Source organism: Trichosurus vulpecula, chromosome 4, assembly GCF_011100635.1.
Source record: "Trichosurus vulpecula isolate mTriVul1 chromosome 4, mTriVul1.pri, whole genome shotgun sequence".
Taxonomy (NCBI): domain Eukaryota; kingdom Metazoa; phylum Chordata; class Mammalia; order Diprotodontia; family Phalangeridae; genus Trichosurus; species Trichosurus vulpecula.
In genome coordinates, this window is record NC_050576.1 from 373,021,109 (window position 1) to 373,043,405 (window position 22,297).

At 35.0% G+C, this 22,297-nt stretch overlaps 2 protein-coding genes across 2 annotated transcripts in view; both read left to right on the forward strand.

The window, feature by feature from the left end:
- The window catches only part of PCCA (propionyl-CoA carboxylase subunit alpha), a 515,891-nt gene that overhangs the window by 288,424 nt on the left and 205,170 nt on the right, over positions 1–22,297 (forward strand). The window contains exon 18 of the mRNA XM_036753355.1: positions 7,831–7,933. Coding sequence (XP_036609250.1) covers positions 7,831–7,933 — 103 coding nt within the window. The remainder of the gene's footprint in view (positions 1–7,830; positions 7,934–22,297) is intronic.
- On the forward strand, positions 2,960–4,003 carry LOC118845445 (receptor of activated protein C kinase 1-like). Its single transcript, XM_036753356.1, has one exon. It carries the CDS (start codon positions 3,030–3,032, stop codon positions 3,981–3,983), a length of 954 nt encoding a protein of 317 aa, XP_036609251.1. The 5' UTR covers positions 2,960–3,029; the 3' UTR covers positions 3,984–4,003.

Consider the following 22,297-nt stretch of genomic DNA (forward strand, 5'->3'; position numbering starts at 1 on the left):
AGGTATTTGGTGGATTCTTTCAATTTTTTTCCCCCTCTGGTTCTAGAATAGCAGGGCAATTTTCCTAGATAATTTCTTGAAAGAGGATGTCTGGGCTCTTTTTTTAATCATGGTTTTCAGGTAGTCCAATAATTTTAAAATTACTTCTCCTGGATCTGTTTTCCAGGTCATTTGTTTTTCCAATGAGATATTTCACATAGTCTTCTATTTTTTCATTCATTTGGTTTTATTTTATTGTTTCCTGATTTCTCATAAAGTCATTAGCTTCTGTTTGCTCAATTCTAATTTTTAAGAAATTATTTCCTTCAGTGAGCTTTTGTACATCCTTTTCCATTGGGCAATTCTATTTTTTAAGGAGTTCTTTTTTTCAGTTCATTTTTTGTCTCTTTCCATTTGGCCAGTTCTTCTTTTTAAGGCATTCTTCTATCACTGTACCTTTCACCATTTGGCTTAGTCTGTTTTTCAAGGTGCTATTTTCTTCCGTACTTTTTTGTGTCTCCTGTTGATATGTTTTCCATGATTTTCTTTAATCACTCTAATTTCTCTTCCCATTTTTTCCTCTGCCTCTTATTACTTGGATTTCAAAATCCTTTTTAAGCTCTTCCATGACCTGAGATCAGTTAACATTTTTCTTAAAAACTTTGGACACAGGAGCTTTGTTGTCTTCTGAGTGTGTCTTCTTCTGAGTTACCTTCTTCCTTTTCACCATAGTAACTTTCTATGGCCAGAATTTTTTTCTGTTGCTTGCTCATATCCCCAGCCTATTACTTGACTTTCTTAAAGTAGGGTTCTGCTTCCAGGGTGGAGGTTGCACTGTCCCCAAGTTTCAGGGATTTTGTGCAGTTGTTCTTAGAGATACTTCTAGAAACCTGTAAGTTTTTAGTTGTTCCAAGGTGGTGTGATCTAAGGAGAGATGTTTACTCCTCTCCTAACCTGTGCCCTGGTCTGTGAGTTACCACAAGCACTCTTTTCTGCCCTGGAACTATGAAGAGGGTCCCCACTGCACTGTGTCTCCAAGCTCTGGTGTGCTAGTGCCGCTCCGTGCCCTGCAACTACCACCTACAACTGTGACCTGGATCTGCGTATGGGCAAAGCAACAGAGCCCTGCCTCAGTGCTAGCAAAGAGACCCCTATAATCTCCTGCTGACCAGTTGTTTGACCACCTTACCATCTGTGGGCTGAAAGCTCTGGAAGTAACTGGTGCCACTGCTGATTCAGTGGCTCCCAAGGCCTGCTTCTTGTTTGCTGGGGCCTGGGATGTACTGGTGTGACTGGTGCTGCACCACATTCCTCTCTCACCGTGGTGCAACAGATCTTTAATGCCAACCTTCTAAGTTTTCTTGGGCTGGAAAATTGTTTCACTCTGTCTTTTTGTGAGTTTTGCTGCTCCAGAATTTGTTTAGAATCATTATTTAAAGGTATTTTGAGGGACTTGGGAGAGAGCTCAGGTGAGACCCTATCTTTACTCTGCCATCTTGGCTCTGCCCTTACTAAATCAAACAAGATAAAGACTATACGATAAATAAATTTCAATGAATAACCTTCTTGGATGGAATTAGTGGCTGTCTTTATGTTTATTACAATTTCTAACTTCTACTTTGCTCTCTATTAAAAAACAAAAAAAAGAAATCTATGTATTTTAATTATTTTATGAACATTGAACTCAGAAGGATTTTTGGTTAAACAAACAAAACAAAAATAACTACAAAGTAGTTATAAGCAGGACATTCATATCTACTCTATTTTGTTGCTCTGTTGATTTATAGGCTATTTAGAACCATGAAAAGTGACATAAATTAGCTCTTAGCATCTTGTTTGTTTTTTTTTTTAAATCATCCTGGGGGCAGCTAGGTGGTGCAATGAGTAGAGCACCAGCCCTGGAGACAGGAGGACCTGAGTTCAAATCCGGCCTCAGATACTTGACACATTTACTAGCTGTGTGACCTTGGGCAAGTCACTTAACCCCAATTGCCCTGCCAAAAACAAACAAACAAAATCATCCTTTTACACAGTGCATTTTCATAGTATTATTAATTTACTTTTAGGACAATTTCAAATGGAACTACTACAATGTAACAAACATGCACACTTATTTTCGTAAAATGTTAACAATGAATAAGTTGGCATGTTTTATCTATTTCAAAGGGGTAAAAGTGGCATTGTAAGTTATACATTATTATTTTGGAGAGAATGTAAAATTTTTAATCAATATGCTACACTAGGAATCTATAACATTTCAGAAATTATGTGATAAAATAATGCACTTATTTTTCTAGGCTATAGATAAGGTTGGAGGAAAAGGTAAGGAACACTTAAAAGATCTACCTTCTTAAAAGTATCTCCACCACATAGTCCCAGGAATTAGAAATTCATTTGGGATGCCAACCTCTTCTTTAAACCCTTTGAGAACTCTAACATTTTGTGGAATTAAATTGAATCAAATGAAAATATTTACCCTCCTAAGTTTGTTAATCACTTGACTAAAGTAATTCATACTATTGAGATTATATTCCTCACAATACCTAAATGTATTCTGCCTCACAAAAAAGATTAGAGCTTTGATTTTTTTAAAGGGATTTAACTGAGACTTAAATTTGTAGCGTAGAGCCCTATAAGCTACAGTACATAGTATCATGCCCGGTAATGGATAGCAATAGATAAGAACTAGTTTGGAGTGACCAGCTCTATTTAGATAGACAGCTTAATAGGTACCAGTACTTGGATGTATAGATTCTTTTTCTTCATTTTCTTATTCTTGCAACCTCCTTCTTTACTAGAACAAAGAGATACGAAAAGACACTATACCTCTTTTACAGAGGTCGGAGGTTCGCAAGTATTGTACATTGCACATTTTTTTCAGACTTTTTTGATTTATTATTCAGTTATTTTGATTTTTCCCCTCTTTTTTTTTCTTTAAAAATATGGGGCTCTTTTCTTGCTGGGCTGCTGGTGTGAGGGAGGGTCGCTCTCTCTCCGTGCAATCTGGATCCATCCTTCCTCCTGGAGCGATCCACCGAGGTCTCGTCATCATGATTGAACAGATGACCCTTCGGGGTACCCTGAAAGGCCACAATGGCTGGGTGACCCAGATTGCCACGACTCCCCAGTTCCCCGAAATGATCCTGTCAGCCTCCCGAGATAAGACCATTATCATGTGGGAACTTACCAGAGATGAGACAAACTATGGGATCCCCCAGCGTGCCCTCAGGGGTCACTCCCATCTTTTTAGTGATGTGGTCATTTCCTTGGATGGCCAGTTTGCACTCTCAGGCTCCTGGGATGGCACACTAAGGCTGTGGGATCTCACAACTGGCACTACCACCAGGCGCTTTGTTGGTCACACCAAGGATGTGCTGAGTGTAGCCTTCTCTTCCGACAACCGCCAGATTGTCTCTGGTTCCCGGGATAAGACTATCAAGCTGTGGAACACCCTGGGTGTCTGTAAATACACTGTGCAGGATGAGAGCCACTCAGAGTGGGTGTCTTGTGTCCGTTTTTCACCCAACAGCAGCAACCCCATCATTGTCTCCTGTGGCTGGGACAAGCTGGTCGAGGTCTGGAACTTGGCCAACTGCAAGCTGAAGACAAACCACATTGGCCACACAGGCTACCTAAACACAGTTACAGTTTCTCCTGATGGCTCTCTCTGTGCCTCTGGAGGCAAGGATGGTCAGGCCATGCTGTGGGACCTCAATGAGGGTAAGCACCTCTATACTCTGGATGGTGGTGACATAATCAATGCCCTCTGCTTCAGCCCCAATTGCTACTGGCTCTGTGCTGCCACTGGGCCCAGCATCAAGATTTGGGACCTAGAGGGCAAAATCATTGTGGATGAGCTTAAGCAAGAAGTGATCAGCACCAGCAGGAAGGCCAAGCCTCCCCAGTGCACCTCCTTAGCCTGGTCTGCTGATGGCCAGACTCTCTTTGCTGGATACACAGACAACTTGGTACAAGTGTGGCAAGTGACTATTGGCACTTGGTAAAGGGGTCAACCATAACTCAAAGATTTTGAAATGAAGACCTTAATTTCTCAAAAAAAAAAATATGGGATGGCTTCCTAGGAGAGAAAAGAGAATGGTTACTGGGGAAAATTATGTTGATGTTAAAAAGAAACACCAAGAATCCATCAATATATGATTATACTTAAAAAAGAAAGTCTTTTGCAATTGCTTAGGCAAGGGTTGGTGAATATTTGTCTTTGAGTGGTGAATGTTTTTGGAGAGAAGGAGGCACATACGGTGTGTCCCAAAAGTGTTAGTCTAGTTTTAAGCTTTAACAGCTTCAGAAAAATAGATGCTGCACTCTTATAGGAAATAACATTTGAAAGGTTATTATTTAAAATTTTAAAATGTTGACATATCTGTTTATAACTCCACTCAACTTTCTTTTGTTATATTTACATTATTCTGGTTTATTTTTAGCTTATAAAAAACTTTCATCAGCTCCTATTCCATGACTGAAGTATTTCATAAGATGACAGGTTCTGATTTAGACATGTTTGATTTTGAGATGCCAATCAGATATCTAATTTGAGAACTATGTTCTCAAAATATGTTCATGTATATACATATATGACATACATTTATATCTGTCAAGCAACTGTATACATATGATACTTCAACTCCTTCAGGTTAATGTGATCATCAGGGAAGCAATAGCATAAAGAAAAAATTTGGGAGCCTAGAAGAGACCTTTGGGGAATGTGTATATTTAGCAAGTAGGCCATGGAGAGGAGATTCAAGAGTCCTTAAGCCAAGGGAAAAGAGAACATCAAGAAATAGGAGAAGATAGCACAAAAATAATGGGGATATTACGTGGCAATAAATTGATTATTACATTTGACAGCTTGATGGTCATTAGTGTTCTTTGAAAAAAATTTCATTATTTTGCTTGGGACTGAAGCCAAATTGCAAAGAATTGAGAAAGGAATGGGTGGTAATGAAATAGAAGCTGTTATTGTATTTTTTTAGCCATTGAATGGTGAAAGGGGAGATATGAAATAGGGTGGTTCTCCAAGATAAGAGGAAGAATTTTTTTAATGGGGGATTGTAGAGAGTAAAAGGCAAGATGTGTAGAGCACTAGACCTGAAGTCAGGAAAACTGGAGTTTAAATCCAATTCAGACAATCAGTAATGTAACACTGGGCAAGTCACTTAATATCTATCTGCCTCAATTTCTTTACCTACAAAGTGACAATAATAATAGAACCTACCTCTCATGGTGGTTGAGAGTATCAAATGAGATAATACTTGTAAAGTACTTCACAAAACTCAGTGTGCTATATAAAATCTAGCTGTCATCATCAGCATCATCATTAAAAATGCAAGAGAAAGACCCAAAAAAATACTGAAGAAAATAACACCTTAAAAAAATAGACTAACTCAAATGGTAAAAGAGCTCCAAAAAGCCAATGAGGAGAAGAATGCCTTGAAAGGCAGAATTAGCCAAATGGAAAAGGAGGTCCAAAAGACCACTGAAGAAAATACTAACTTAAAAATTAGATTGGAGCAAGTGGAAGCTAGTGACTTGATGAGAAATCAAGATATTATAAAACAGAACCAAAGGAATGGAAAGAATGGAAGACAATGTGAAATATCTCATTGGAAAAACCACTGACCTGGAAAATAGATCCAGGAGAGATAATTTAAAAATAATTGGACTACCTGAAAGCCATGATCAAAAAAAGAGCCTAGATATCATCTTTCAAGAAATTATCAAGGAGAACTGCCCTGATATTCTAGAGTCAGAGGGTAAAATAGAAATTGAAAGAATCCACCAATCGCCTCCTGAAAAAGATCCCAAAAAGAAAACTCCTAAGAATATCGTTGCCAAATTCCAGAGCTCCCAGATCAAGGAGAAAATACTGCAAGCAGCCAGAAAAAAACAATTTGAGTATTGTAGAAACACAATCAGGATGACACATGATCTAACAGCTTCTACATTGAGGAATTGAAGGGCTTGGAATATGATATACCAAGAATCACCTACCCAGCAAAACTGAGTATCATGTTCCAAGGCAAAATATGGATTTTCTATAAAATAGAAGACTTTCAAACTTTCCCAGTGAAAAGAACAGAGCTGAATCGAAAATCTGACTTTCAAACACAAGAATCAAGAGAAGCATGAAAAGGTAAATAAGAAAGAGAAATCATAAGGGACTTACTAAAGTTAAACTGTTTTGTTTACATTCCTACATGGAAAGATGATGTGTATAATTCATGAGACCTCAGTATTAGGGTAGCTGAAGGGAATATGCATACATACATACATACATATATATCTATATATCTATATCTATATAGATAGATAGATAGATAGATATAGAGAGAGAGAGCGAGTGAGCATGGGCACAGGGTGAGTTTAATATGAAAGGATGATATCTAAAAAAAATAGAATCAAATTAAGGGATGAGAGAGGAATATATTGAGAGAGAGAGAAAAAGGGAGAGATAGAATGGGGTAAATTATCTCACATAAAAGTGGCAAGAAAAAGCACTTCTGTAGTAAGGGAAGAGGGGGCAGGTGAGGGGAAATAAGTGAATCTTGCGCTCGTTGGATTTGACCTGAGGAGGGAATAACACACACACTCAATTGGGTATCTTACCCCATAGGAAAGGAGGAAGGAGATAAAAAAAGGGGGGACAATAGAAGGGAGGGCAGATGGGGGAGGAGGTAATCAAAAGCAAACACTTTTGAAAAGGGGACAGGGTCAAGGGAGAAAATTGAATAAAGGGGGATAGGATAGGAAGGAGCAAAATATAGTTAGTCTTTCACAACTTGAGTATTGTGGAAAGGTTTTACATAATGATATACATGTGACCTGTGTTGAATTGCTTGCCTTCTTAGAGAGGGTGGGTGGACAAGGGGAGAGAATTTGAAAGTTTTAAAAGCAGATGTTCAAAAAAAAGTTTGTGCATACAACTAGGAAATAAGATATACAGGCAATAGGGCATAGAAATCTATCTTGCCCTACTAGAAAGTAAGGGAAGAGGGGATGGGGGGGGGAGTGGGGTGACAAATGGGAGGGCTGACTGGGGAATGGGGCAATCAGAATATATGCCATTTTGGAGTGGTGGGGGAGGGTAGAAGTGGGGAGAAAATTTGTAATTCAATCTCTTGTGAAAATCAATGCTGAAAACCAAAAATAATAAACAAACAAATAAATAAATAACTAGATAAATAAATGAATGAATGAATGAATAAATAAATAAATGAGTGAATGAATAAATGCTAAAAAAAATGCAAGAGAAGTAGGTATAGATAGATACTTAGACCCTGATTGGTTAAGTCACTGGAGTAGTTGAGAGAGTATAGCATATCATATAAAGCATGATTAGAGAGTGGTTAACATTGGAAAGGATGGGCAATACCTGAAACAAGTAGAAAGGAGCTAATTGGTAGAGTTTTAGTATAAGGAAGATTTGAATTAGTGTGTTTTCTTGATAGAGTCTTGGCTTCCTTGGTGTAGTAGAAATAGAAAATAAGAAATGTATCTTGGAGAGTTGTTGATATGAGGAATTTTGCTCACTTTTAAAGTAAAAAACAAGATCAAACCATTTCAGGAATGTGTCAGGGACTTGATAAATTTTTTCACTTTATCATAACAATCATGATATTTTCATGTGATATTATTTAATAATTGTTTCATATATGTTGTTTTTGCACTAACTATAAAATTTTGTGGACAAGAAACATATCTTATTGAACTCCTTAAATTACCCAGCACAATGTTAGCATAGCAAATGGTTATTTAAATAATAATTTTATATGACACTTATATGTTTATATAAATGTTTAAATTATTTTTCCTCCTTTTGTTTTTTACTTCTAGGTCATAAATTAACTAAGACAGAAAAACAACAATTATTGGCCATAGCATCTTCTTTGTATGTGTCTTTCCAATTAAGAGCACAACGTTTTGAGAAAAATTCCAGGTAAGTTATTTTCCAAACTCAAATACACTGAAGAATATGATTATAATTTCTGCCATATGGTTTTGTATCATCTATAAAATTCTTATTTCAAAGCCTTTTCCTGGCATGACATTAACTCTTGAATTCTCAAACCATGTGCAATGGAGAATATCAGCTCTAGTGAATTCCTATAAAGCTGAATTATGGTTTTGAGGATTGTTGTGGAGGTGTCCCTCATACCACATGGTTCTCTCCTCTACTGCTTTGTGATATTTAGATGAATTGAAAAGATAAGATTACATTCAAAATAACTCACAACCTCCAGTTAGAAAAATTTCTAACATTTAGATGAAGTAGGCAATTTATCTGCTCTTTGATAATCAGCCTACTGCCATCAAAATAGACTCCTTAAAAGGTTGACTGTCAGATGATAAATGGTGGGATTTTTCACCACTGAGGTTTTTTCTGTACTTTGAATATTTTGATCTCCATTAACCACCTTCAGAATCAGATGTTTAGTATCCCCAAATTTGTGTTGCTTACAAAATAAACCTCCTTTCTGTATTAGGTCTAAGTGCTCTTCATAGCTTTCTTTTCTTCATTTTCGCTTTTTTCTTCCTCCTCTAACAGATTCTGACCTGTGGAATTAGAGTTCAAATGTTTTTAAAAAATCTTTAAAAAATCAGATCTTTGTACTTTTTTTCCATTTTCCATTGTCTGCTAAATTCTGGTTCCATGCACAAATAGTATCTTAATGATTTTTGCTTAATTCAAACCTGTTTTTCTTCAATTCCTTCTTACTATTTTATGTTACTGTACATAAGTCTTTCATATCTTTTCCTTGAGATCTTATGAAGGAGTTAATACTGTAAACTTAGGGTAGTCCTTAGCTGCTATATTTCTCCATTGGGTAAGGATTAACACCAAGGTTGTGTCTATAGTCTTTATCATATTATGCCTTTTTAAAAATTTCAGTTAACATTCCTTAAGAGATCATTATAATTAAGGTTATTGTCCAGCATCATTCATTTTCCATTATTTCATATAAACCTTTTATTTAAATAAGTCATATTGGAGTTGCCTCAGTTGTACATTCCAACTTTTCAAAATTACTTTTGTTTTTCTACTTTTTAATTTTATCCTTGCACATCATCGAGAGGTCACTTCCTGTCAGTTAAGACATAACAAATTTAATTTTAAGAATTGTTATTTGTTGTTTATCATAGGTGATGCCCCCTTTTTCTAAAAAGAAATGAATGATATATTACCATGAATCATCTTTGTAGATAGTCATCAAGAAAACAATCAAATGATAATCTTTTTTTATTCAGCAAATATACAATTTTAAAGTTTAATTTTTTTATTAGTTTTACTTTTAAGATAAATGTAGAGATTCAGTTAATCAATTCATTAGACTCTTCAAAGCAAGACCCTTGAGCTAGGTAACAGAAATTAAGAAGTGGTTAGTCTTTTGATAGTTCTTTTGTAATCACAAATATGGTATCGTAATCCTGGTATTTATTTTTTATTATCTGGTATAATGCACTATGCATAATTTATAATATTTTAAAAACTATATCAACAGGATATTGTAACACAATACAAAACTGATTTGCTTAGGCAAGAGTGATTTTCTATTACTTATGTTTAATAGTGCTACAGGCCTGTTGTGGGGTTTCATAAAGTTCTAGCTATGGTGTTAGCTGATTATACCTACATTCTGATTGGTGGCCTGTGACCCAACTTATTTACCAGATTATGTGATTAATACCTGATGATGTAGGCCAATGATGAGATTGCTTTTCAAATTTTCCTATTCTTGGTCTGTCCTATCTGGGGATCTGATATGTTTATCGGTTGTTTATGAATGCTCACATATTGTTTACCAACCTATGCCACTCATAAACTTATCTTAATATTACAAAACAAGCTATGAAAAACAAACATAAAAATATTTCATCATAAAATGGTGGTTTGATACAAAATGGAGTCAATTATGTCAAGACAACAAACTTGATTCTCCCGATAGATATCATCATATTAAAGACATATGAGAAACTCTTGTGAAGTACTAGGGAATGTCAGCTGTTTTCCCAAAATATCCATGTTAAACTACAAAAGAATATAAAATCCTATAAAATTATAAGAGATAATACAGACATATTTCTGAGAATAGAAAATCAGATGTTAAATTTTTAATATTAAGTGATACTTAATATTAAATAATAAATAATACATTTAAATATTAAATTAAAATACCATTTCCCCCAAACATAAATATGAAATAAAGTCAGAAGTAGGAATACTTGCATTTTAGAAACCCTTAACCCTTTAAGATATATGTGTGTGTGTGTGTGTGTGTGTGTACATATATATAATATATATATGTATGTATGTATTTCTACCACTATATACTTTTATTGTACTTCATGAATGTGCGGTATTCCAAAACGTGCTAAGAAAAAGACTGTCTTGCAATGAGATTTTCCAAGAAGTACAAGGAGACTGCAAATTAAAGTGTATGGTATGGACTCGCTCCTTGTTGCCTTCAATACAAGCTGTCTTGTGTGTCATCCCCACTAGTCTTGCAAAAATTCATTAATGCAAAATATTTTTAGGGTTAAGAGACAGTTATGTACGGTCAGTGATGTGGGATTGAATGTATATACTTCATTTCATTGTCAAGAACTCAAACAATCTTCTGCACGGATGAAAGGTGACCAGATTCCTTCTTTGACTATTCTGGTGCATCACTTAAATTTATCTCAGATGCACTATTGGCATATATTGGTTCTGGATCATGTTACTTAGAAAAAAAACCATGACACATGCATGGACTTTATTTTCTTGGCGCTACTGCCAGATACTTAGAGCCTGCAGACCAGAGAGTGGAAAGTTCCTGACCAACAATTGTGAAGCCTGATCACACTAGCTTAAGAGGAACAGGAAAAAATGGAGTGTATTTATATAATTGGTAGAGAGAAGTAATTCTTTCTTTGGAGATTCTGGGTATTGCTATTGAATAACTTACATGTACTCCTCTTCACATTGCCACTTATAGCTTCTGGAAACTCAGATCTGGAAATTGGATAGCAGCCTTTTGCTTCTTGGACTGTTTCCAAGCCTGCTGCATGTATCATTTTGGTCTGGGTAGGGCCAATCTAGAAACAGATGTGTGTACCTAGAACGGCACAGAGATCAGGGGAGCCCAATCCCTGGAGGTTGAGCACCCCTCCCAACAATCCTTTATGAAGTACCTGCTGTGTGCTAATGACTGGGGAGAGCAGGATAGAAGAGAAACAATTCCTGCCCCTAAACAACTAATACTCTATCAAGGGTGATGGTATGCAAACATGCAAAACAAATACTCAGTAACCTTGAGGTGAGGAGAAGGGAGTGGGAGCTGAAGGAACCAGGAACCACCTCATGTGAGAAGTGATGCTAGAGTCTTGAAGTGAACTAGTGACTCCGGGAGGTAGAAGGAAGAAGAGAGAGAGTACATTTCAGGGCTGGAGGCCTGCCACCAAAAATGGAGGGATTTTGTGTGGAGAACATCAAGGAGGCCATGAGAGGCAGCAGGAGGGAGGCGTATGTGATAAGGATGAAAAGATTGGGTCCAGGTTGTGAAGAGCTTTTGGTCTTTCTCTATTCTTGCTTCTGAATAGTAATTTCCAACATATTATTCGCTCTTCTCTCCCATTTCCGTCTTTGTATCCAAGGAACCAAGTGTCAAAGTATATTTTGGCTTAACTGGAAGGTTTTATCAGATACTAAATGGAATTTCTTTAGCTTCTTACTCTCAACAGTAGATATTGATTCTTTGAGCCACAATTATTTTCATGGTGATCTTTTTTGCAAATACTTCCCATATACATTACTATAAGGGATGGAAATATCAAATGAAAATATGTTTCTTGTTGCCTCGGGGCATAAAATAAAACTGACTTCACTAACTTGTGTTTCTTTCTCCAAACAGAGAATCTATGAGCCATTCTTCTCTTTAACTATAGCTTACTTTTGGCTTTTGGTTTCGTTTGTGAAGATAAATAGAATTTACTTCCTCCTATATGTCCACATGTTGGCTACTGGCCAAGGAGATCACACTTAAGAGTACCAATAGCTAGGTTAATGTTTGAAGATATTCTGAAAACTTCTGATTCTGTTCACCTTCTGTCTGCTTTTCTACCTTCTCTGCCAGCACCAACATAGAAACATAGCAAATGGAACTACATAGACCTATCTTTAAAAAAATTATTTATTTTTAACTTTAATTTTTAAAAATTATGAGTTCCAAATTCTCCCCCTTCTTTCAGTTGATCCCTTACACGCTATTGTGATGGGAGGCAATATCATGTCAGTTTTCATTTGAAATCGTTTCTACATTAGCTATGTCCCCCACCCCCCCAAAAAAAAGCAAGAATAATAAAGTGAAAAAATTAAGCTGCAGTATACACTCAGAGTTCATCACTTCTTTTGCAGGTGGATAGGCGTTTTCATTGAGTCTTTTAGAGTTGTCTCAGATTATTGTATTTATTAGAGTAGCTAAGTCTTTCACAGTTGATCATTGTTAAAATATTGCTGGTGACATGTTCTCCTGGTTCTTCGTACTTCACTTTGCCTCAGTTCATAGAATTCTTTCCAGATTTTTCAGAAGCCATCCTCTTTGTCATTTGCTATACTACAATAATAGTATTAAATTATAATCATTTCCTGTCCTGTTCAGCCAGTCCCTTCATGGGATTCCCCCAATTTCTAATTCTTTTCCACCACAAAAAGAGTTGCTTAGAAATATATTTGTACATGTGAGTCTTTTTCCTTTTTCTTTTACCTCTTTGGGATATAGACCTAATAGTGGTATTTCTGGGTCAAAGAGTAGTATGCAGAATTTTATAGTTCTTTTGGCATAGTTCCAGTTTTTTTCTCCAGAATGTTTGGACCAGTTCACAACACCACTAATAGTACATCAGTGGCCCTATTTATCCACATCCCCTCTAGTAGTTGTCATTTTCCTTTTCTGTCATGTTAGCCAATCTTATAGGTGTGAAGTGATGTCTCAGAGTTGTTTTAAATTTGCATTTCTCTAATCATTAGTGATTTAGAGTATTTTTTCATATGACTGTTGATAGCTTTGATTTCTTCATCTGAAAACTACCTGTTCATATCCTTTGACTATTTATCAGTTGGCAATTGGCTCTTACTTTTATAAATTTGATTCATTTTCCTATATTTGAGAAGTGAAGCCTTATTTGGAGAAACTTGGTACAAACACTTCTCCCACCCTTGATTTTCTAGCTTTCCTTCTAATTTTGACTTGTTTTCTTTATGTAAAACCTTTTAAATTTAATGTTATAAAACATATCCATTATATTTCTCTTGATCTTCTCTATCTCTTATTTGACTATATACTCTTCTCTTATCCAAATATCTGACAGGCAAAACTTTCCATGACCTCACCATTTGCTTATATTCCCCTGTATGTTTGTCGTGTATTAATTTTCACCTTACTGTTTATATAGTGTTAATGTTAGTCCAAGCCTATCTTCTCTCACAGTGCTTTTCAGTTTCACTAGCAGTTTTTGTCAGATAGTAAGTTCTTGTCCCCAAAGCTTAGATCTTTCGGTTTATCAAACATGAGATTACTGTGGTTTTTTACTACTGTTTATTGTGTACCTAATTGGTTCCACAGATTCACTCTATTTCTTCCTTAGAAGCAGATTGTTTTAATGAATGCCACTTTGTAATATAATATGAGATCTAATACTGCTAAACTGCCTTCCTTCACATTTTTTTCATTGATTTCCTTGATATTCTTTTGTTTTTTGACATGAATTGTGTGATTATTTTTTCTAGTTTTATAAGGTAAATTTTTGGTAGTTTGATTAGAATGGCACTGAATAAGTAAATTGATTTAGATAGAATTGTCATTTTTATTGTATTGGTTTCAATCTACCCATGAGCAATTAAAATTTCTCCAGGTACTTAGTTGTGTCTTTTTTTGTGTGTGATAAGTGTTTTGTAGTTGTGTTCATATAGTTCCTGGATTTGTCTCGGCAGGTAGAATCCCAAGCATTGTATATTGTTTGCAGTTATTTTAAGTGGAATTTCTTTTCCTGCTGGGTTTTGTTGGTAATATATAGAAATACCGTTGATTTATGTGGAGTTATTTTCTATCCTGCAACTTTGTTAAAATTGTCAATTGTTTCAGCTAATTTCTTGGTTGATTCGCTAGAGTTCTCTAAGCATACACTCATAAAATCTGCAAAGATTGATAGTTTAGTTTCCTCATTGCCTATTCCAGTTCCTTCCAGTTTCTTTTTTCTTTTTTTTTTTGTCTTATTGCTCTAACTAAGCATTTCTACTGCAATATTGAATAATTGTGATGGTCATGGATATCCTTGTTTCACCTCTGATCTTACTGAGAAATTTTCTAATTTATCCCCATTACAAATACACTTAACACATAATAATATTAATAAATAATTATTTATTTATGGTTCTTGATGGCTCTTGATTTTAGATAAATACTATTTATCATTTCAAGAAAACCTTAATTTATTCCTATACTTTCTCATGTTTTTAATAGGAATGGGTATTGTGTTTTATCAAAAGTTTTCTGCATCTGTTGATGAGATCATATTTTTTATTGATAATAGTCAATTATGTTTATAGTTTTCCTCATTTTGGACCCGTCTTGCATTTCACATATAAATATCACCTGATCACAGTGTATAATCTGTGACATTGATATGATTTAGAAATTGTGCATGAATATTCCTTTGGGAAATTGGTCTGTAAGTTTCCTTTCTCTCTTTTTGCTCATCCTAGTTTAATTATCAATGACAAATTTATGTTAGAAAAGGAATTTGGTAGGATTCCTTCTTTCCTTATTTAAAAAAATATAATTAATTATTTTATTTTTAGTTTTCAGTGTTCATTTCCATAAGATTTAGAGTCTTAAATTTTCTCCTTCCCTCTCCCTCAGATATAGGCACTACTTATACATTCATATTAAACATTTTCACATTAGTCATGATGTAAAGAGGAATTAGAACTAACAGCAAAAACCACAGGAAAGAAGAAAGAAAACAAACAACAAAAGAAAAAGAGAGCAAATAATATGCTTCCATTTGCATTCAAACTCCCCAGTTCTTTCTCTGGATGTGGACAGCGTTTTCCATTATGAGTCTTTTGGAGTTATCTTAGATCCTTGCATTGCTGAGAAGAGCTAAGTCTATCAAAGACAGTCATTGCACAATGTGGCTGTTACTGTGTGCAATGTTCTCCTGATTCTGCTCATTTCACCCAGCATCAGTTCACATACGTCTTTCCAGGTTTATCTGAAGTGTGCCTGCTCATCATTTCTTATAGCAAAATAGTATTCCATTACATTCATATACCACAACTTGTTCAGCCATTCCACAATTGATGGACATCCCTTCAATTTCCAATTCTTTGCCACCACAAAAAGAGCTGCTCTAAGTATTTTTGTATATTTGGGTACTTTTCTTGTTTTTATGATCTCTTTGGATACAGACCTAGAAGTGGTATTGCAGGGTCAAAGGGTATGCAGTTTTATAGCCCTTTGACCGTAGTTCCAAATTGCTCTCCAGAATGGTTGGATCAGTTTACAACTCCACCAGTGTTCCAATTTTCCCACATCTTATCCAACAATTATCCTTTCCTTATTTTTTTTCAAATAGTTATATAGTATTGGGATTAATTGTTCTTTAAATGTTTGGTAGAATTCATCTGTAAATCCATCTAGTTCTGGGGATTTTTTTCTTAGGGAGTTCATTTATGGCTTATTCAAATAATTTTCTAAGACAGGGTTATTGAAGTATTCTAGTTCTTCTGTTGTCCAGGACAGTTTATATTTTTTTGTAAATATTCATCCATTTCAAGTGGATTATCAGTTTTATTGGCATATAATTGGGCAAAATAGCTCCTCATAATTCATTTGACTTTGTCTTCCTTGGTTGTACATTTATCCTTTTCATTTTTCATACTGACAGTTTGATTTTCTTCTTTTTAAAAAAAATCAAATTAACTGATGGTTTATTTTATTATTTTTTTTTCATAAAACCAGCTTTTACTTTATTTTATTAGTTCAGTGTTTTGTTTTTTATTTTCAATTTTATCAATGTCTCCTTTGATTTTTTTAGGATGTCTTTTGGTGTTTATTTGGGGATTTTTAGTTTGTTCTTTTTTATTTTTTTTAAATTACATGCCCAATTCATTGATCTGCTCTTTCTCTTTTTCATTGATATAAGCATTTAGAGATTTAAATTTTTCCCAAAGTAATGCTTTAGTTTGATCTCAGAAACTTTAGTGTGTTGTCCCATTGTTGTAATTTTCTTTATTGAAATTATAGTTCGTTTTAGGCTTTGTGCTTTTATTTAGTCATTCTTTAGGATTAGATTATGTAGTTTCCAATTACTTTTTAATCTATCCTTCCACAGCCATTTATCAAATGTAACTTTTATTGTATTATGGTTATCAAAGGATGCATTTAATAATTACACCTTTCTGACGTTTTTATGCCCTAATTCATGGTCAGGATGCCATGTACAGCTGAGAAAAAAGGTATACTTCTCTTTATTCCCATTCATTTTTCTCCAGAGGTCTTTCTATGTAACTTTTCTAAATACTTTTTTATCTCCTTAACTTCATTTTTTTATTTCTTTTTAAAAATTTTTTGTTTTAGTATTATTTGATGTCCCATGCAGTCACTGATTTGTTTGGTCTATTCTAGTTTTCAAGTAGTCTAGTACTTGGGTAAGGCTTACTGTTTTCTCTTCTAAGCTATTTATTTTCTTTCTCATTCTTTTATTCAGGTTTTTTTTAAATATCTTGCTTTATTTCCTCTACATTTTCATGTATAGTCCTTGTGGAAACCCTGTTTTTTTTCCTTTGATTCACTGCTTTCGAGTGTCTCGAAATTAGATTTGTGATTGTTGTTGATATTAGATGGTATTTTTTTTAACTTGTGTCAGCTTTTTAAACTTGTGCCTGTCTCTGCCCCCTACTATTTTTTGTTGATGGAGTGGTTGTCCCTGTTCAGTTTTGTTCTATGTTCTCTAGGTTCTTTCATTGACCTCCACCAGTTTCCCTTGCATCTTTGAGGTTAACAGTGGATTTTCATGTCCTTCTCTGTTTCTCAGAACACAGTGTGAGAAACCTCATAGACCCTGGATCTTGGCTTTCCTGGTCTAAGCTCCATAGCACTATGCTGGCCAACTGATTGTTTTAGCTCTTGGGAGACTTCCCAGGTCCCTACTCTGGGGCTTTTTTACCACTGTTCTCAGGGTAACCTTTCTTTGTTCCTGTACCTAGACACAGAGCTTTGTAGATTCATCACATCTCAGGTTGTGATAGGAGGGGCTGATGGTGGTTTTTTTAGGCAAGTGGAGAGGTTGGTAGAGAGGCTTTCCTTTTGTCCCTATACTTCCAGTGCGCTTTCTTTGTGTGCAGTTCTGCTGGGGTGCTTATCGTTTTTCCTTGTATTTCATTGGTTTTATTGATCATTATTCAGATTGGAGTAAATGTCATTACTTTACTTGAGTACGTATATGGGAAGTCTGTAGCTTCATAATTCCTTTTCTGGAGGACATTTTTTTTGGCAGTATCCGTTGGACCCCTTCTTAAATTAATGTTTTGAAATGCATAAAATATATGACATTATAAGGAAAACTAATTTAAATACAGGTATAAAAATATTGTATAATATGTAAGAACAAGTCCCAGATTAAGAACTCCTTGTCTGTATCAACTTGGAGTAGTGTTTCTGTTGAAGTATCCCAAAGATTATTTTTTGGTCCTCTTCTGTTTATGATTTTTCTTCAGTGTCTTAGATGAAGGCACAATCAAAGGAAAAATGATTAATAATAATATTAATAATTATTTTGTTACTTTAATTACTTTATCATTAATAATATGACAATAATGATGATACTGTACTCTTCCAGAAACAATATTGTTTAATTTGCCATTACTCTAATATCCAAGCATTTTTAACTTTGAGAGAGAAGAATAGACCCTCATGCCACCCATCCTGACTCTCTACCCAACGATGATTTCAGGTAATTTTTATAGTAATCTTGAATAGAAAAAGACATTTAAAAATACCATTTCCAGTCAACATTTTAGAACAGTTGAATAACAAAGTAATTATCACATTACCTTCTGGATCACTCCTCTTACTTATAGATTAAATAAAGGATGATTAATTTCCTAATCCTTTCACTATATTGAAGAATGTTTTCCTCTCACTATTCATTGTAGGTGAATGGTGGAGACAGTGTTTAGCATATAGTAAGCCTTTAATAAATGCTGATTGACTGAATAATTGTAGACAAGAGTTAAGTTTGGTTATCATCCTTTATCCATTTCCCTAAGAAACTCCACAGGTTTTTTCTGTCCGTTTTCCTAATAGGAAAGTTCTAGAATGTGTTTAGACCAGAGAAATATTATTTCCTAATATTTCTAGGGATAATATAAATGAGATTTTAAATATGGCTCCATAGTGTAGATAAGTTTTTGAAGTTTTCAGATGATGTACAGTTTTTTGGGATAACTATCATGTTAGTTAACAGTCATGATTCATGAAGATCTGAACATTTAGAAGGTGGACTAAATTGAACACATTTTATAGGTATATATGTAAAGTTCTATACTTGGGTTCAGAAAATCAGTTTCTGAAAAATACTTAAGGATGGATGAGAGCTTTATGTGGCTAAACTATAATTCCTGTGTTAAGGATCTAAGAGTTTTCACAGACTTCAAATTCATTGTGGTTGTGCAGTGTGATATGCTTGCCAAAAAAGCCATTGCTTTCTTGAGCTGCAGTAAGAGACATACAGCATCCAGAAGGAAGCAAGTGAGAGACAGTCAAGCAGTTAGTGGAGTAAGAAGTATTTAAGTCCCTCCTATATTCTAGGCATTGAGGATACAAATTTAAAAGTAAGATCGACCCTCCCCTTTCGGAATTTATGTTCTAGTAGGCAGGTACAACTTATTTGTGAGAAGTAAGGATGTTTTTATTTGAGTATTCACATGTATTATAAGTTGAACCATAAGACAGTAGATTATCACACCTTTTCCAGGCAGTGATAATAGCAGTAGTTTTATTGATTTGAATATTGTTTCCAGAGCAAGAGGTTGAAAAGGAGGTCTAGGGCTTGGGTATCTTGACACTGCAAGGGTAGTTTCAAAGTATCTTTACTTAATAGACCCTGATGTGATGGTGAATAGGTGAGTGACCTTGATGAAGCATAGTATGATCTGAGCCATCTGGAGTATTGTATTCGTTTCAAGTACGCAACCCATTTTATGAAATACATTGACAAACTAGATGTGGCATCCAGGACGATGAGAGTCCTGAAGATCATACAAGAAATCATTGGAAGGGACTTGGAATGATTTTCTTGAATGAAAGAAGACTTAGGAGGGAGAGAAGGCTGTGATAGCCATCAAGTATTTGGAGACCCAACATATGGAGGAAGAAATAGACTTGATCTCTGCAGACAGAACAAAAAGTAATGAATAGAAATTGCGGAGAGGTAGATTTAGATTTGACTCAAAGGGTTAATTTTGTAACATTTATAGCTATTCAAAAATGGAATGGGGTGCCTCTCATAAGAGAGCTTCAAGCAAAGCTCAGATTGACTGGGAATATTTTAGGGGTTCTTTTTCAAGTACTCTTAGGACTAGATGATTGCACTCTAACTTTGCGATTCTGTTACTTAGCTAAATCATTAAGTAAACTGTTTCTCCGTTTATAACATAACCCTTCTTGACTTTAATAGGATCATAGATTAAGGACTGTCAGGGACATTTGAGGTCATCTAGTTCAGTTTCCCTTACCTCTCATTTTACGCATGCAGAAACGGAAGCCCAGGCAGAGAACATGATTCTTCCTTGGTAACAGGTAGCAATTGTCAGAGCTGGGATTTGATCCTAAGTCCTCTGACCACAAATCCAGTGCTTTTTCTATACTATATTATACTCCCTATTATCCTTTGGAAATTAGCAATTTAAAAATCTAATTAACTTAGACTAACAGATGTTTTTTAAGTGTCTATTATGTGTTGTGGTTTGGTAGGCCCAGGCGCGTTTGTGGTGGAGCATGTCATGAAAACTGAGTCAATGAAGAACAGAGCACAGATAGATTGAGTGCATATAGGTTGGAGTAGAATAATGAGAAGGGAACATGAAGGAGGAAGGACATCTGAATTTGGATCTTTTTAGCTGGATCTGTGCCTGGAGTGAGTTATAGAGAAGCCGTTCCTAAGTATGGATCCTTAGAGTCCGCTCTGTGTTAGTTTTCTGGAGAGTGGGCTCAACTGCCAAGCAGAAATAGGCGTGAAAGAAAAGAGGAATTTCGGTAGGTGAAGAAGGGAATGGTGCGGATCCGTTACACGCATGGCTGAGGGAGTAGAGGTAGGAGGGGACAGCGTGACATTTGTGAGCCAGTTGGCAATATAATAATTCAGTTATGATAGAGAAAATATGGGCACGTATTTCCTCCAGGAAGTGGCTGTGGGTGATTGATGGTTGTTTCATTGTTCTGGGTTAGCTTATTTTACGTTGAACTTTCCCTGTTTATTCAGTAGCTAGTTTATTGTGAGATTTGTGCCACCCACAGCTGCATAGCAGATTTACAGCATCTAGTAAAGTCCTGAGGCCTTCTTAACAAAGTATGATCTTGTTCAAGTGGAAACATACTTGGCTAAAGTGAATCCAGCTTATTTTATGCTTGTTTGATGTAGAGACCTCTGAGACCAGAGCCAATGTAGTGCAGTTGAATTTGCACATTTTGGCTTCAGTCTTGTTTTCATTATTGGCTTGGGAATGGATTATGAGAGTGACTCTCCAGGTGTGGCTACATCTTGCTATCTCACGGGTGTACTAGTGTAATGTTTATAATTCTATGCCCAATTGCCTGCAGCACTTCCCATGTGTTGCTTGTCTTGGCTCCTAAGCCTATTTTCCTAATTTCTGTATGGGTTTTACTCTTAAATCATTTATGACTTGGAAAAACCCAGAGATACGAAATGTCCTTAGTACCTGCCTAGTAAAAGAATGGAAATACGCTTTTGAAAAAAAAAAGGGGAAAACAGATACTGCTAGAAATAAGTTTTTCTGTGGTAACAAAAATTTATAAGTATAATTAATGTTTAGCTGCATCTAAAATAGAATAATACACATTAACATATTCTTTTGAAGTAATTACAGATATAATTTCCTCGTTGAAAATGAAACTGTACTTTGTTCGACAGAGTGTGATACTTAAAGTCAGGGGGAAAAAGAGGTAATGTATGTAGTACGGTGGGAACAGTGGATCCAGAGTTACCTAGGTTCCAATGCTAGTTCTGCCATTTACTCCCATGTGACCTTGGGCCAAGTCCTTTAACTTCCATGTACCTCAGTCTTCGTCTCTAAAATGAAAGGGTTGGACTAGCTCTTTGACCTGTAAGTCTAAGATCCCAAATCATGTTTCTAACACTTAATAGCTAACTGTGGATAAGTCATTTAACCTCTCCAGGTTTCACTTTACTCATTTTAAAAATTGGATATTTATACCTATTGTACTGACCTCACACAATTGTCATGAAGATCATGAGAAAATACATTTAAAGTGTTTTCCAGACTCTGAAATGCTATATAAATGTCAGTTATTATATTGTTATTGTTGTAAATTTTTTTTTGTTGGCAGAAAGTTTTTGTGATTAAAATATGTTGAGCATTAGCTTCATTATTCTTAGGTTGGAAGATTTCTTCATAGTATTTAAATATTCTTTTTATCTACATAGAACATTTCAAATATTGTCAGCAGTACTTATTTACACTCCTTAAAATGGAAGCTTTAGGAAAATAGATGTTAATAGTTTGTTTTTTAATCCATACCTTTATATTCCCTCCCCCATCTGTAAAACAGACTCTATTTCTAATGGTTTGAGGAGATAGTATTTATGAATGCATCTTGAGAGGTTTTTCCTATATTAATATTGTCATAGCTATGAAATCATGTTACAACATGATATTGTATGTGTATGTGTATTTTATATTAGTATATTATATATAGTATATATACATTTTGTAAGTATATATGTTTTGCATATGTTTATATTAATATGTGTGTTATATATAAATGAATTTATATGATATGAGCTTTTTCTAATGGGGATTAATATTTTTGTAGTACAAATACAACTAAAAGATAGGAGCATAAAAACAAAAAGAGGAGAGTAGTAATCTACATAATTGTTATGCTTAAATATGGCAGGTAATGTCGAATAATGCTCTCCAAACTCTATCAGTTATCATGTAGCTTCTTAAGATTCATACAGAAATGATATCAACAGAACCTTTTAATTTAATTTGCAC

Coding starts and splice junctions, on each gene's coding strand:
- LOC118845445 (XM_036753356.1), top strand. CDS start 3,030: ATGATTGAACAGATGACCCTTCGGGGTACCCTGAAAGGCCACAATGGC.